Genomic DNA, 16323 nt, shown 5'->3' with positions numbered 1-16323 from the left:
TTGCATGGTTTCTGAGAAGTCAGATGTCATCTTTACATTTGTTCTTCTAGAACGGAGGGGTTCTTTTTTGTTTGTTTTGTGTTGTTTTACTTCTAGATTCTTTTGGATTTTTTTTTTATCTTTGTGATTTTCTGTACTTTGAAAATGACATGCCTAGGTGTAACTGTTTTGGCATTTATCCTGCTTGGTGTTCTGAGCTTCCTAACTGTGGTTTGGTGTCTGCCATTAACATGCGGGAAATTCTCAGCCATTGTTTCAAATATGTTTTCTGTTTTTTTTCTCTCTTCTCCTTCTGGTATTTCCATTACACATCTGCTACACCTTTTGCAGTTGTCCCAATGTCCTTGGATATTTTGTTCTGTTTTATATCAATCTTTGTTCTTATTGCTTTTCACTTTTTGAGGTTTCTATTGAGACATCCTCAAGTTCAGAGATTCTTTCCTCAGCCATGTCTAGTCTACTAATAAGGCCATCAAAGGCATTCTTCATGTCTGTTACAGTGTTTCTGACCTCTAGCATTTCTTTTTGGCTCCTTCTCTCTGCTTCCATTGCCCATCTGTTCTTCAATGCTATCTACTATATCTATTAGAATCCTGAGCATGTTAATCATTGGTTTAAATTCCTGGTCTGATCATTCCAACATCCCTGACATGTCTGGATCTGATGCTTGCTCCGTCTCCTCGACTTATGTTGTTTTGCCTTTTGGTGTGCCTTGTAATGTTTTCTTATTAGACAGGATGTATGTGGTAAAATGAACTGCTGTAAAAAGACCTTTAGTAAAAGGTGGTGGTAAAGTGTGGGTGTTAAGGGAATGTTCTAAAGTCCTGTCATTAGGTCCTAGTCTTTAGTGAGTCTATGTCTCTGGGCTCTGAACGTCACAAGGGTTTCAAAGTTTTTTCCTCCCCTTGCCACTTAGGTGGGACAGGATGGCTAGTGGGCTAGAGTTAGGCATTTCCTTTCCCCCAGGTCAGTTAGACTGATGTAATTTAGCAAGTTAGGTCCTGGTTAAGTAGTTTCTCCTGAGGATGAAACCTTGTTAAGAAGAACAGAGTGGGGCTTCCCTGGTGGCGCAGTGGTTGAGAGTCTGCCTGATAATGCAGGGGACACGGGTTCGAGCTCTGGTCTGGGGGGATCCCAAATGCCGCGGAGCAACTGGGCCCGTGAGCCACAACTACTGAGCCTGCGCATCTGGAGCTTGTGCTCCGCAGTAGGAGAGGCCGCGATAGTGAGAGGCCCGCACACCGCGATGAAGAGTGGCCCCCGCTTGCCACAACTAGAGAAAGCCCTCGCGCAGAAACGAAGACCCAACACAGCAAAAATAAATTAATTAATTAATAAACTCCTACCCCCCCACCCACCCCCCAAAAAAAGAAAAAGACCCTGTCTAGTTCTTTAAAAAAAAAAAAAAAAAAGAAGAAGAACAGAGTGCTCTGGCATATTCCAAAAAGGTTCCTTTTTCCCCTCTCTCCACCAGAAACAAGAGGGGATTTTTCTCTGGTATTTACTGTGAGAACCTGGTAGAGCTCCTAGAGGTGAATCTCACACAATTGTGAGGATCCCACTATGACTGGGTCCCCTGGAGTTTTTAATTCTCAGATTTGTCCACACTGAGCCTCCAGCAACTCATCAATTACAGTTCAGATCTTCCTACCCAGCTGGTTCCCACACTGGTTTCTGCTCAGAAGTCTCTGCTCCAGTAAGCTGTGACTCCCTGTATTCTCCTGTCTCCAATCTTGCAGGAAGTGATTTGCCCTGTGTCTTCCTCTTACAGATCCAAGAAGAGTTGTTGACTTTTTCAGTCTGTTCAGCTTATTATATTACTGATTGTTAGCAAGGAGTGGTGACTTCCAAGGTCCTTACAGGCAGAACAGGAAACGAGAAGTCTGGCAATGACTTTTAGATACAAAACCAAAGGTACAATCCATGAAAGAAATAATTGATAAGCTGGACTCCATTAAAATTAAAATCTCCTGCTCTGTGAAAGATACTATCAAGGAAATGAGAGGACAAGTCACAGACTGGGAGAAAATATTTGCAAGAAACATCTAATAAAGGACTGTTACCTAAAATATACAAAGAACTCTTAATGGACCAAAGGTCTTAACAGATACCTCACCAAAGACAACATACAGATGGCAAATAAGCATATGAAAACATGCTCCACATAAGTCATGAGGGAAATGCAAATTAAAGCAAGAGATACCACTACACATCTATTAGAATGACCAAACCCTGGAAACTGACAACATCAAATGCTGACAAGGATGCAGAGCAATAGGAACTCTCAATTCATCACTGGTGGGGATTTAAAGTGGTACAATCACTTTCGAAGACAATTTGGTGGTTTCCTACAAAACTAAACATTCTTACCATGTGATCTAGCAATTGCATTCTTTGGTATTTATCCAAAGAGTTGGTAAACTACATGTACACAAGAACCTGCACACAGATGTTTATAGCAGCTTTTTCATAATTGCCCAAATATGGAAACAATCAAGATGTCTTTCAGAAGGTGAACGGATAAACAAACTTGGTACAAGTTGAGAGTGGAATATTATTCAGTGCTAAAAAGAACTTAGCTATCAAGCCTTGAAAAGGCATGGAGGAACCTTAAACACATACTACTAAGTGAAAGAAGCCAATCTGAAGTCTACATACTGTATTATTCCAACTACTGATATTCTGGAAAAGGCAAAACAGTGGAGATGGTAAAAAGATCAGAGGTTGCCAAGGGTTGAGGGAGGAGGGAGAGATAAACAGGCAGGGCACAGAAGATTTTTAAGGAAGTGGAAATACTCTGATATTGTAATGAAGGATATGTCATTTTATATTTGTCCAAACCATAGAATGTACAACACCAACAGTGAACCCTAAGATAAACTATGGACTTTGGGCGATTAGAATATCAATGTAGGTTAATTAATCATAACAAATATACCATTCTGGTGGTTGATAATGGAGGAAGACTATGTATGTGTGGGGAAAGGGGTTATATGGGAACTCTCTGTACCTTCCTCTAAATTTTGCTGTGTACTTAAAACCGCTCTTAAAAAAAAGTCTTTTTAAAAAAGTAAAACTGTCTTTATCCACAAATGGCATTGACCATTTGTATAGAAAATCCTATAGATTCTACCCAAAAGCTATTAATAAATTAGTGAGTTTATTAGCAAGGATGCATGATCCAAGGTCAGTATACAAAAATCAATTGTATTTTTATATACTAGCCACAATCAGAAGTAGAAATTTATAAATGCCATTAATAAGAGAACAAAAAAATATGAATTACTTACGGATAAATCTGATAAAAGATGTATAAGATGTACAGTGAAAACTACAAAGCACTGCTGAGAAAAATTAAAGGACTAAATAAATGGAGAGATATACCATATTCATGGGTCAGAAGACTCAATACTGTTAAGATGTCAATTCTCCCCAAATTAAAGATGCAATGTAATCCCAATCAAAAGCCCACAAGGGGGCTTCCCTGGTGGCGCAGTGGTTTAGAGTCCACCTGCCGATGCAGGGGACACAGGTTCGTGCCCTGGTCCGGGAAGATCCCACATGCCGCGGAGTGGCTGGGCCCGTGAGCCATGGCCGCTGAGCCTGCGCGTCCGGAGCCTGTGCTCCGCAACGAGAGAGGCCACAACAGGGAGAGGCCCATGTACCACAAAAAAAAAAAAAAAAAAAAAAAGCCCACGAGGCTTTTTTGTAGAAATTGAAAGCAGATTCTGAAATTCATATGGAAATGCAAAAGATCTAGAATTGCCAGTCACATTTTGAAAAAGAACAAAGTTGGAGGACTTATACTACCTGACTTAAAGACTTGTGGCAAAGGTACAATAATGGAGACAGTGTAGCACTGATGTAAAGATAAATGGACAAATGGAACAGAATGGAAAGTCCAGAAATAGGCCCACACCATATACGGTCAATTGATTTCTGAGAACAGTAAAGTAATTCAGTAGAGAAAGGATACTCTTTTCTTTCAAATGGTGCTGGAACAAATAGATATGCAAATGAAAAAAAAGAAATGCATTTCATCTTGCTACATTAAAAAAAAAATCAATTCAAAGTAGACCATACACCTATTGTAAAACCTAAAACTATAAAATTCCTAGAAAAAAAAAGGCAGTAAATCTTTGTGGCTTTAGGTAGTCAAAGATTTCTAATTGGACTTCATTAAAATTAAGAACCTCTGCTCTTTAAAGGACATTAAGAAAACCAAAAATATAAGCCACAGATGGGGAGAAAATATTTCTAAAACATAAATATCTAACATATAAAAGGATTTTTTTTTTAATTCTTAAAACTCAATAATAAAAGAAGAACAACCCAATTAAAAATAGGTAAACAGGGGCTTCCCTGGTGGCGCAGTGGTTGAGAGTCCGCCTGCCGATGCAGGGGACATGGGTTCGTGCCCCGGTCCGGGAAGATCCCACATGCCACGGAGCGGCTGGGCCCGTGAGCCATGGCCGCTGAGCCTGCGCGTCCGGAACCTGTGCTCCGCAGCGGGAGAGGCCACAACAGTGAGAGGCCCGTGTACCGCAAAAAAAAAAAAAAAAAAAAAATTAGGTAAACAATTTGAACACATACTTCATTGAAGAAAACACGCTGATGACAAATAAGCACATGCAAAGATTCAGTCATTGGGGAAATACATATTAAAACCACGATGGGGCTTCCCTGGTGGCACAGTGGTTGAGAATCCGTCTGCCAATGCAAGGGACACGGGTTTGAACTCTGGTCTGGGAGGATTCCACATGCTGCGGAGCAACTAGGCCCGTGAGCCACAACTACTGAGCCTGCGCGTCTGGAGCCTGTGCTCCGCAACGAGAGGCTGCGATAGTGAGTGGCCCCCGCTTGCCACAACTAGAGAAAGCCCTCGCACAGAAACAAAAGACCCAACACAGCAAAAATAAATAAATAAATTACTAACTCCTGCCCCCAACATCTTTAAAAAAAAAAAAAAAAACACGATGAAATGCAACTACACACCTACTTGAATGTCTCAAATTAAAAAGACTTTCTGTAACACTCTGGTGAGGACCTGAAGCAACTGGGACATAAATTCTTCTGGTGGCAATGTAAAATTGTACAACCACTTTTGAAATGAGTCTGGCAGTTTCTTTAAAAGTTAAACATAATGGGGATATATGTATATGTATAGCTGATTCACTTTGTTATAAAGCAGAGACTAACACACCATTGTAAAGCACTTATATTCCAATAAAGATGTTTAAAAAAAAAAGTTAAACATACGCCTCAGTCATTCCACCAGTATTTACCTAAGAAAAGTGAAAATGTATGTCCATACAAAGACTTGCACATGAATGTTCATGGCAGTTTTATTTGTATAATACAAAATACGCATCAACAGGTGAATGGATATGCAGATTGTGGTCAATTTATGCAAGGGAATACTATTCTGTAATGTAAGAGAGTGAAATACTAATCCATGGAACAACGTGGATGAACCTTAAAATAGTTACACTGAGATAGAGGCCAGACCCCAACCCCCCAACAAAAGAGCACATACTGTATGATTCCATTTATACACAAAAATAACTAATTTATAGCAACAGAAAGCAGATCAGCAGCTATCTGGGGATGTGGGAGGGACAACAGTAAGATTTACAAAGAGACATGAAGAAAACTGTCGGGAGTAATGATTATGTTTATTATTTGGATTATACTGATGGTTTCACAGGTGTATACACGTATCAAAGCTTACTAAAGCATACACTTTACATATGTGCTATTTACGATGTCAACCACACCTCCATAACGCTGTTTTTAAAAAAGTAGAACATCTGTAACACTGACATGAAAAATGTCTATCACACATATTACATTTTTTAAAAAGCTGTGGAATTATCTATATCATGATCTCATTTATGTAAAATATGTGTGTGCTTATACTGAATATACAGTATGTATGTATAGAAACAAAGCCTGAGGAAATATATTGTTAATCTGTTTACAGTTTGAGATCAGAGAAACGATACAGCTTTTCATTTTATATATCCCTATATTGTTTGAACTTTGTATAACAAATGTGCATTACTTCTGAAATTAACAGAGAAGAAATTAGCAGTTTTAAAAGCCACTGGGCAAGATGAACTTGAAGGTAAAAGCCAAAATCACTTCTTTGTACAGCAGAAACTAACAACATTGTAAAGCAACGATACTCCAATAAAAAATAAAGTAAAAAATAAAACAAATTGACTTATATATGAAAAAAAATGGAGCCTTTTTCTTTGGAGAATGATCCCCAATCGTGGAGAACAGGGAGGGGGCACATGCCTCAGAGTCACCTGGACGGATCAGACTCAGAACTGCTCTGTCCCTCTCCCAGGAGAGAATCCCGACTTCCATGAGCTACCTGGATGGACAACAGTGTTTGTCTAATCTTCAGGTATCCTGAGGCACAAAAGCGCCAAGAGCTCTCAAAGACCAACAGTTTTACCTCCGATTTTCAGTGAGTATAAGGAATACCCAAGGCTATGGTAAAAAATCTGACAATGTTTATGAGCCCACGCTCTTGGGGTATTTAGTACCTTGGATAATTTTCTGCTGCTGTTCCCGGATTTCATCAAAACCCAAGCCTCTGGTCTCCTCCGGCTCCTCGAAGAGCCAAGGGTTGGGTACTCCTCGCTTGGCCCCTCCAGTCATCAGGCTGGACCTGAGAACAAGATTAAAGGCGTTACATAACTCGAAAAATATAGCTCTGCTGCAACTCACTCCCACGAGTGCAGAGGGAGCTAGCCTCGCCTGCTTGGAAAATTCAATTCGACTCCAATTTATTGCATGCTTAGTTTATGCCAGCAACTGTGTTCAGTGCTGGAAGAGATACGCAGATGAATAAAGCCCAAGCCTGGTCCCCAGGAGAATTACAGCCTGTAAAGGAGACTGTGGCAGCGCATAATAGTTTTACTAATCCTCCATGAGACATCTGAGTCAATAATCATAAATGAAGGTCTTAAATTTCAAAACACAAGGCCAAATGGAAGCGGCCTTTCTATTAGGACAAAGTCTGTCTCACAGGTGGCACCAAAGGCACAAATATTATTTCTCGAGAAGATATAATGTTGCCACTACAGGTTATAACATTAAAAATGACCACTGGGCTTCCCTGGTGGCGCAGTGGTTGAGAGTCCGCCTGCCGATGCAGGGGACACGGGTTCGTGCCCCGGTCCGGGAAGATCCCACATGCCGCGGAGCGGCTGGGCCCGTGAGCCATGGCCGCTGAGCCTGCGCGTCCGGAGCCTGTGCTCCGCAACGGGAGAGGCCACAACAGTGAGAGGCCCGCGTACAGAAAGGAAAAAAAAAAAAAAAAAAAAAGACCACTGACTTTCTTGTTAGAGGGTATTTTGGCTGCTCAGATAGAAACACATGCAGGGTTTCAAAACCAATTCTATGAATATAGCGTAGCATTTATAACATAAATTCTGAATTATCTTAATCTTGACTCCCTCTCATAACCCATACGCTCCTTCTGCACCAGACATATTGGGCTCCTTGCTGGCCAAGGAACACAGAACACACACTTCTGGCCTCAGTCCCATGTTTACAGGATCCTTCTCACTCCAGGTATCTCCTCTCCTGCCTCCACCTGCCCGCATTCTGTCCAAACTGTGAGGACCATCTTGTGGATGAAACCATATCCGACCATTTCTACCCAGATGGGAACAGCCACTCACTTTATAGTATAACGCATAGGATTTGTTTTAAAATGATGGTAATGGGGGACTTCCCTGGTGGCGCAGTGGTTAAGAATCTACCTGCCAATGCAGGGGACACGGGTTCGAGCCCTGTCCGGGAGGATCCCACATGCCGCGGAGCAACTAAGCACGTGCGCCACAACTACTGAGCCTGCGCTCTAGAGCCCACGAGCCACAACTACTGAAGCCGGTGTGCCTAGAGCCCATGCTCCACAAGAGAAGCCACCGCAATGAGAAGCCCGCGCACCACAACGAAAAGTAGCCCCCGCTTGCCACAACTAGAGAAAGCCCGTGAGCAGCAACAAAGACGCAAAGCAAACAAATATTTAAAAAAAAAAAAAAAAAAGAACGGACCGTGCCCACCAGCTCTACTTCTTGGCCCTCGGGGTTCACTCTTTAGCCCCCGTGATCCAACTTCTACCCCATCACTCTGCTGAGACTTTTCTTAACCAAAACCTCATCCCAGTTCTCACTTCACCCGTCCTCCAGGCCTCACTGGCCACTGCTGACCTTCCAGTATCCAGGAAAGCCCTCCTCCCTCAGCTCCTTCCACGTCACTCTCCCACGGGCAGGTCCTCCTCTGTAACTTGCAGGTACCTCTTCTTCCATCTGCCCTTTAAATAGAAGTGTGCCTCAGGGGTTCTATTTAGATCTTCTTTTCTTGCTATACTGTCTCTCCCTGGGCAATTTTATCTGTGGTTTCAGGCTGTAAGGACAGATGCTAGCAGTGCTTAGACCATTTTTACGCCCCAATACGAATGAAACAGGCCACATTCTCTTGAGTCATCATGGTGGTGGATTCTTACCTGGGGGCTCCCGCCCTGGCAGGGCACTATCAGAAATCTGACGGTGGGGGAGGAATGGCATACAAATAGTTAAAAAGAAACCCCACACATCACAATCCAGGCGAGGCAGGTCCTCCCACCCCTCATCTTGATTGAAAAAATCCCTGACTTTCAAATTTCTCTACCCACACCATCTCCCTACAGGCTCTTCTATCTACATTTATGGATTTTCCTTTAGGACTCTCCATTTGGGAACTCCACTCCAAATTCAACACACCCAAAATCAAATTCACTACTTTCACCTCATAAGCTGTTTCTTCTCCTATCCTCTCGAGCGGCATCACTGTATTCACAAGTCATCCCCCCTCACCCCCGCCCCGCCACATCTCATCAATTCCCAAGACCTCCCTTGGAGCTGGTTCTCAAGCCCATGCCCCACTTCCATCCCCGCTCTTGCTGCCTCAGCTCAGAACCTCCTCATCTCTCATGTAGAAGATGCTCTTAGCCTCCAACTGGTCTCCTTGTTCCCAGCCACCCCGATTCAAATCCCCTTACACTCTGCTGCCAGAACGATCTTTCTAGAACAGAGATCTCCCCTATATTAAAACTGTCACGACCCCCTAGAAGCTACAGGTCAAACTTAAGCTTTACAACATGGCCCCAGTGATCTCTGCAACGTTATCTCCTGACACCCCCTTCCATACCCTACTCTTCCTCCAGCCTTAAGACTTACCACATCTCAGACAAAGGCACAAACTTTCACACTCTCATGTTTTTGTATGAGTCTGGAGGGTCCCCACCCCCACACCCCTTTGTCCATCTGGCAAAATTCTATTCATCCCCTAAGGCTCAACTCAAATGTCACTTCTGCTGTTTAGTCTTTCCTGATTCCCGTCCCCACCCCCCTCTTCCCTTAAATCAATCACTCCTGGTGCTCTCATGGCACTTCGTGCAAAACCTCCAACGTGGCATTTATCAAGCAGGATTGTAGTTAGTTATTTACTCATCTGTCTCCCTTCCTAAATTATGAGCTCTGGAAGGAAAGAGGCCACATGACAGTCATGTTTATATCCCTAGGACCAGAAAGACAGTTCCTCTGAGTATGCTGGAGAAGCATTCAGTTCATGTTTATGAAACAGAACTAAGAAAACCACTGAGCTTTTTAAGCGAGAGACAAAATGAGTATTTAACATTTATCTTGAGATTAAAAAAAAAAAGGCAAAAGCAATCTTAACTGCTACCTGCCTTCAAGAGTTTAGCAGCAAAGACTGACGTTGTTCAAGCAGATGGGAGAGAATTTTAACTTGAACGGGAATTCTGTCACTAAAACACCTTGCAGCTCAAGCCCACTTTTGGAAGGACAATGAAGGAGTGTTTCTCCTTTGAAAAGTCAGTTAAAGAAAGGAAATGCTAAATACTATGCTTCTGAGGTTAGGGTAGACTTGAAATGTTTTAAAAAATAAATCCATCATTTTTACCCATATTTTCAAGATGGAACTTATCTAATAAATGGAACTTATCAAATAAATGCCACATTACTAAACAGGTTAGATATCTGTCTTAAAAAGATTTTACCAAAAAGTTTTAGTCCCTTCTGACACTAAAAATATTTCATTTTTATCCCCAAAAGAAAGTGATACATATTATTAAATTATGACAATATGGGGGGGATGCAGTTAATCCATGTTTTTCTGCTGACAAATGTAGTTGAAACTTGTTAGAGTTCACAGGGAGGGTGTTCTTATCAACCGAATATAGAAATGAAAAAGCAGTGAATTCCAAGAAGCAGCTTTTCTTAGCATTTCCAAAAGATGTCAAAGTGACCATAAAATGTTTGTTTTGTCTGAAAAAACATCAGTGTTTGAGTATTCACAGGCCACAGAGAGGTTTGCAGTCAGGACTAGAGATGATGTTTCCAGGGTGTCAGTGAGTTGAATCGAGTCTACAGAGCTTTGTAACTAGACTTGCCTGTAGGTGTGAAAATGCTACTATGGTCTGAAAGGGTGATTCCTTTCTCAAAGCTTTCTCAGCTAGTTTCTTTCCATGAATATAAAGATGCACAGAGGCTCAAATTTCAATCATAAATAGTTTCCTCTGACATACATTCTTTAAAGGCAAAATCTGGCAACAATATCCAGGCTGGCTTACACTGAGGAGAGGCCGCCGTCAGGGAGGTAGACCAGAAGGCTAGTGCAATTTAGGCAGAAGGGGATGAGGGTCTGGATGAGGGAAATGACAAGATGGAATGGCAGGGAAGGGACAATTCACCGAGCAATTCAAAGGAAAGCTCCGCAAGTGCTGGTGAGTAGAATGGAGACAGAGGATGAAGATTTCCAAACTGGGTGACTTGGAGAATTGACACAACTTAGGGAAATGTTTCATTTCCTTTTGGGATTTTCTCAAATTTCGACATAACTCCTGTAACAACCCCAAAGTAAAAGTACTGTCAAGATCATAAGCTATGGATTTGTGGCTACTTGTGGCCATATTTACTAGACAGCTAACTTCTTTAAGTCCAGTACTCTGTCCAATTCTGTTTTTGTATCCCATCCACCTATTCATCCAACCATCCTCCCTACACACACTTACTGAGTCCCTTCTATGTGCCAGCATGAATCTAGGGACTTGGAAGAGAACGAGAGACAAGTACCTGACCTCAGGGAGCTGGTACTCCAGGGATAATTAATGCCTAACACTGTGCCTTTTGCAAAGTACTCAAATTTTTGGTTGTTGTTGTTAACTAATTGAATAAAGATTATTCAATTTGTTTAGACTAATTAGTATTAGTCCAGAACAGTAAGACCTCAAGCAAGGAAAATCTCTTACTTACATGTCATCCAAGGAAAGTCTCACAACAGCATCTTTAAAATCTACCACAAGCAAATAATTTTTTAATTGTAAACTACTCTCATTTTTCTCCCTATTCACTGCTGGCTAAAAGTTACCAGTAAGAAGTTTTAAATGTAACATTAAAACTTAACAAAACAGTTCACAGAAGAACACAAATGCAGGGGGGGAAAAGGCCATCAGAAGTCATTATTTTGGCCTCTGACCTGAATTTGAGAAACCTCTGTGTGCTATTCTCGAGTCATCCAGGCAATCTAAAAATCAAGCAAATAAAACCAAAGGGAACAATTCTTTACTTTTACCTTAATGTCACTGTCGTGGTACCTGAAAAGTCGAAGGAGGACAGGAACGGGTGATTGAAAAAAAAAAAAAACCCACAGAATTCTTAGGTTTTGTCTTTTTTTTTCGGTACGTGGGCCTCTTACTGCTGTGGTCTCTCCCGTTGCGGAGCGCAGGCTCCAGACGCGCAGGCTCAGCGGCCATGGCTCACGGGCCCAGCCGCTCCGCGGCATGTGGGATCTTCCCAGACCGGGGCACGAACCCGTGTCCGCTGCATCGGCAGGCGGACCCTCAACCACTGCACCACCAGGAAAGCCCTTGACTATTTTTTAAATTGATGTATAGTTGATGTACAATGTTGTGCTAATCTCTGCCGAACAGCAAAGTGACTCAGTTATACACATGTAGACTTTTTATGTTTCCATTATCGTTTATCACAGGATACTAAGTATAGTTTTCTGTGCTATATATTACGACCTTGGTGTATAGAAACCTAAGAATTTCTAAGTGAAAGATGAATTAGCTGCTCTGCCAGATGTCTGGTGATTGAGCGCCATCTGCTGGTTAGCGATTAAAGTTCAAGTACAAAATAAATGTTAAGCAATCCAATAATTACCATTTATTACAAGTAGCTCCTTACTTTATTACACAGTGGAGTCTTGAAAACACATTTAGAAACAGAAAGAGTGAAAGTCAACAATATGCTTACATATTACAAGGGAGTTTCTGTTGTGCCTTTTCGACACTCATTTCAATAACAAATGTTCTACACCTTCTTTCACTTTGTTCTGCATGACCAAACACACTTAAATGATAAATCCAATGAGAACCCAATGAGGCTGACAATTTGCATTTGGGCATTAGGAGTGCCCAGTGATTTCCATCTTTGCCTCAACCTGTTTTCCCCTTTATATTTATTTCCATTCTCACTCATTTAAAGATACAAGGCACTAAAATAGTCAATTAATTGTGCAAATTAACACTGTTCTCTGGACAAAGATGCAAGTCCAGTAAAATGAAATTATTGGCTGGAAGGGAGTAGGATTAAACACTACAATGCTCTACAGTGTTAAAAATTCTATGCTAGTAGAATTTTATATTTGTCAGCTGATGTACAAAAATCCAAATTTGGCATTGAGACTGTTGAAGGGTGTGAACGAATAATGTATATATGCTCAAGATGCACAAAAGCCAAGCACCGCCTATACAGTCATCATTTCCACCTCAATAACCTTGTTTCTTATCAATTAATCTAGTTCATATCCCAAAACTCAAATTCATAATAACCATGGCATCCTCTCCCTCTGGAGCCAAGGCCCAGAAATCTGTAGTCTCCCTCAGGTGATTTTTATGCAACCAGCCAGGCACCAATACACAGATGGGTATGGAAATTACAGGTCTGGAAAGAGTAGGGTTAAAGAACGAGGGAAACCGTAAGCGGCACAAACCCTACTCGCTCTACAAGGGCGATCTCAAGTCTCGTTCCATCCAGTTCTTCTCAACTTCCTCCACCTCACATGGATCTCTCTCTTTTCCAATCTCCTGGACCATTTATGGCCCAGGCCACATCATTTAGCACTTACTTATAAACCATCACGGACTGTTCTCCAATTATGTTGAGCAGGATAGAAAGATGTGCCACCTCTGAATTCCCCTCTGCTAAGATCAGTGACAGCCAAGTGCTCTGGAATGTTTATAGACCACTTCACAAAAGCATAAATATACACCTTCACAAATATTTATCTCATCCGAACTTCACAACATTTTGAGGAGTCATGATTATTTTCATTTTACAAAAAACGAAATGGAGTCAAGATTCACTCCCAGGTTTTCTAACTGTAAACCCTTTGCTCCATCCACTGAATTACGTGTGCAAAGTTAGCCATCCTTGGCTGGATTCTACTAAGTGCAGCGAACAGGAGGACAAAGTACTCAAAGCTAGTGAGAAGGAACAGATGATGAGGGTCCCTGCAAGGGACCAAAATTCAGAGAAAGGGAGGCCCGAGAAACAAAACCCATAGCCAAGGTCAAGGAGCTGAGTTCTAGCTCTCCTTCTGCCATTAACCCGCCCTGGGCACAATGAGAGTTTCCTCATCTGTAAACCAAAAAAGTAATCCCTCTCTGCTTACCTTGAAGATTATTATGACGGTCAAATAAAATAATCTGTATGAAAGTGCTTGGCAAATACAGAAGAGGGGGAGGGAGAAACAAAGCTTTTTTTAAAAATTTATTTTATTTTTTGCTGCATTAGGTCTTCATTGCTGCGCACAGGCTTTCTCTAGTTGCAGCGAGCGGGGCCTGCTCTTGGTTGTGGTGCGCAGGCTTCTCATTGCAGTGGCTTCTCTTGTCGTGGAACACAGGCTTCAGTAGTTGTGGCTGGTGGGCTCTAAAGCACAGGCTCAGTAGTTGTGGTTCACGGGCTCTAGAGCGCAGGCTCAGTAGTTGTGGTTCACGGGCTCTAGAGCACAGGCTCAGTAGTTGTGGTTCACGGGCTCTAGAGCAGAGGCTCAGTAGTTGTGGCGCACAGGCTTAGCTGCTCTGCAGCATGTGGGATCTTCCCGGACCAGGGCTCAAACCTGTGTCCCCGGCATTGGCAGGCGGATTCTTAACCACTGTGCCACGAGGGAAGTCCCTCTCTTCTTAATAAACAAGAAAATCCTTTTTTTTTTCTTCAGTTTCTTTACAATTTTCACTTATAAGAAGCACAAGTTGGAAAGTATTACATAGGCTTTATAAAAAATAAATCAAGGGGCCTCCCTGGTGGCGCAGTGGTTGAGAGTCCGCCTGCCGATGCAGGGGATACGGGTTCGTGCCCCGGTCTGGGAGGATCCCACATGCCGCGGAGCGACTGGGCCCGTGAGCCATGGCCGCTGGGCCTGCGCATCCGGAGCCTGTGCTCCGCAACGGGAGAGGCCACAGCAGTGAGAGGCCCGCATACCGCAAAAAAGAAAAAAAAAAATTAAAAAAAATAAAAAATAAATCAACATAACTTACAATACAGCGTGTATAGGTAACTCCTCTTCTTCCTGCTTATTCACTGCCAGGAATTTGCTTCCTTTTTCAATTCCCAAGTGAGTTTTATCATTTAAAAGTAATGCATGAGGACTTCTCTGGTGGTGCAGTTGTTAAGCATCTGCCCGCCAATGCAGGGGACACGGGTTCGAGCCCTGGTCCGGGAAGATCCCACATGCTGTGGAGCAACTAAGCCCGCGAGCCACACTACTGAGCCTGTGCACCGCAACTACTGAAACCCGTGCATCTAGAGCCCGTGCTCTGCAACGAGAAGCCACCGCACCACAAAGAAGAGCAGCCCCCACCCACCGCAACTAGAGAAAGCCCACACCCAGCAAATGAAGACCCAACGCAGCCAAAAAACAAATAATAAAAGTAATCATGCAGAAGTAGGAAATCTTTTTATTTTCCCCATCAAAAGTCACAACTGTACCAGTCAGTAGTTAAGGACTGCAATTCAAAACAAGATACCATTTCTCACCCATCAGATCAGCATAACCCAACCAGTTCTGTAACACCCGCCGACATCTACGGTGTAGGGAAATGGGTTCTCCCATATACCGTCAGAGGAAACATAAAGCACTATAACTTTTAAGAAACAGACATGGCAGAACCTGTTACATTTTGAACACCCATACCTTTTGTCCCAATAAACCCACTTAGGGGAATCTGTCCTACGGAGGTAGAAGCCACATTCTTCATGGATATTTACCACATCATTGTTTGTAATGGCAAAAAACTAAACCACCCAATATTCATCAAATGGGGAGTGGCTGGAAAAGTGACTGCCTATTTCTATTGTGAAATAAATGCAGCTACTGAAGAGAATTTTGTTAAATCTATTTTTGTTGGAGGAATGCCCAAATTTAAATGAAAAACACTAAATTAGAGTAATATGTAAAATTCTTTTTTTCACAAAATAGGAAAATACATATTCATGTAACTACACTTGTAAATATTTGTACAAGCACAGATAAATGTGGGGAGGTTAACACAGGTTCCATCAGGAGAATGACACTGGAGGGAAGGGCGGGGGAGAGGGTATTAACTTTGGGTCATACCTCAGTGTAGACTGATTTGTTATAATGAGTGTGTATCATGTGGATAATTTGTTTTAAATCCAATAGAAGATGAGTCATTTCCCCATAGGGTGGGAGAACCAGGGAAGGAGAGCTAATAAGGCAGCAAAGACCCACAAAAGTAAAGACCACTTCAGTGAAGACTATCAGAAGCACTGAAAGGGTTCCTCTCTTTCAAAATTAAGAATGGGAAGCAGAAACTAAAACCAAGAAATGCCAAAACCAAACATCTTTTTCCAGGGGGAAAAGAGTCATGGAAGAGAAAGATATGACAGGAAAAGTCAAGGAAGGAAGATGAAAGAGGGGGAGAGAAACAAGAATAAGCAGCTTGCAGATGGATGGGGCAAAAGTCTACAGAGAGGCCCTGAGGAGGAAGTTTAAACATGACAAATGGGTTTGCGGTGACACACAGGAGGGGGGGAAAGATGAAAGAGAACTGAAAGGTAAGCGATTCCTCCTCCGAAGTTGGACAGTCCAAGCAATCAACCCTTCTCTCCTCACTCATAAGGGAGGAGAACGCTAACTTTTAAAAATCTAGAAACTGGGAAGGTCTGAGTATGTCTCCCCTTCTATTGACTTACATCTCCATCTTGTGGCCTG

The 16323-nt window shown here is 42.2% G+C and overlaps 1 protein-coding gene across 2 annotated transcripts in view; it reads right to left on the bottom strand.

Moving 5' to 3' along the window:
- Positions 1-16323, bottom strand: part of STX8 (syntaxin 8) — a 247639-nt gene that overhangs the window by 193868 nt on the left and 37448 nt on the right. For both annotated transcript variants that reach the window (XM_060082510.1, XM_060082511.1), the window contains exon 5: positions 6558-6682. In XM_060082510.1, the coding sequence (XP_059938493.1) occupies positions 6558-6682 (125 nt within the window). The remainder of the gene's footprint in view (positions 1-6557; positions 6683-16323) is intronic.

This window comes from Mesoplodon densirostris, chromosome 18 (genome assembly GCF_025265405.1).
Source record: "Mesoplodon densirostris isolate mMesDen1 chromosome 18, mMesDen1 primary haplotype, whole genome shotgun sequence".
NCBI lineage: Eukaryota > Metazoa > Chordata > Mammalia > Artiodactyla > Ziphiidae > Mesoplodon > Mesoplodon densirostris.
Note: the sequence above shows the minus strand (reverse complement) of the source record. Positions and strands in the feature narration are given on the sequence as shown.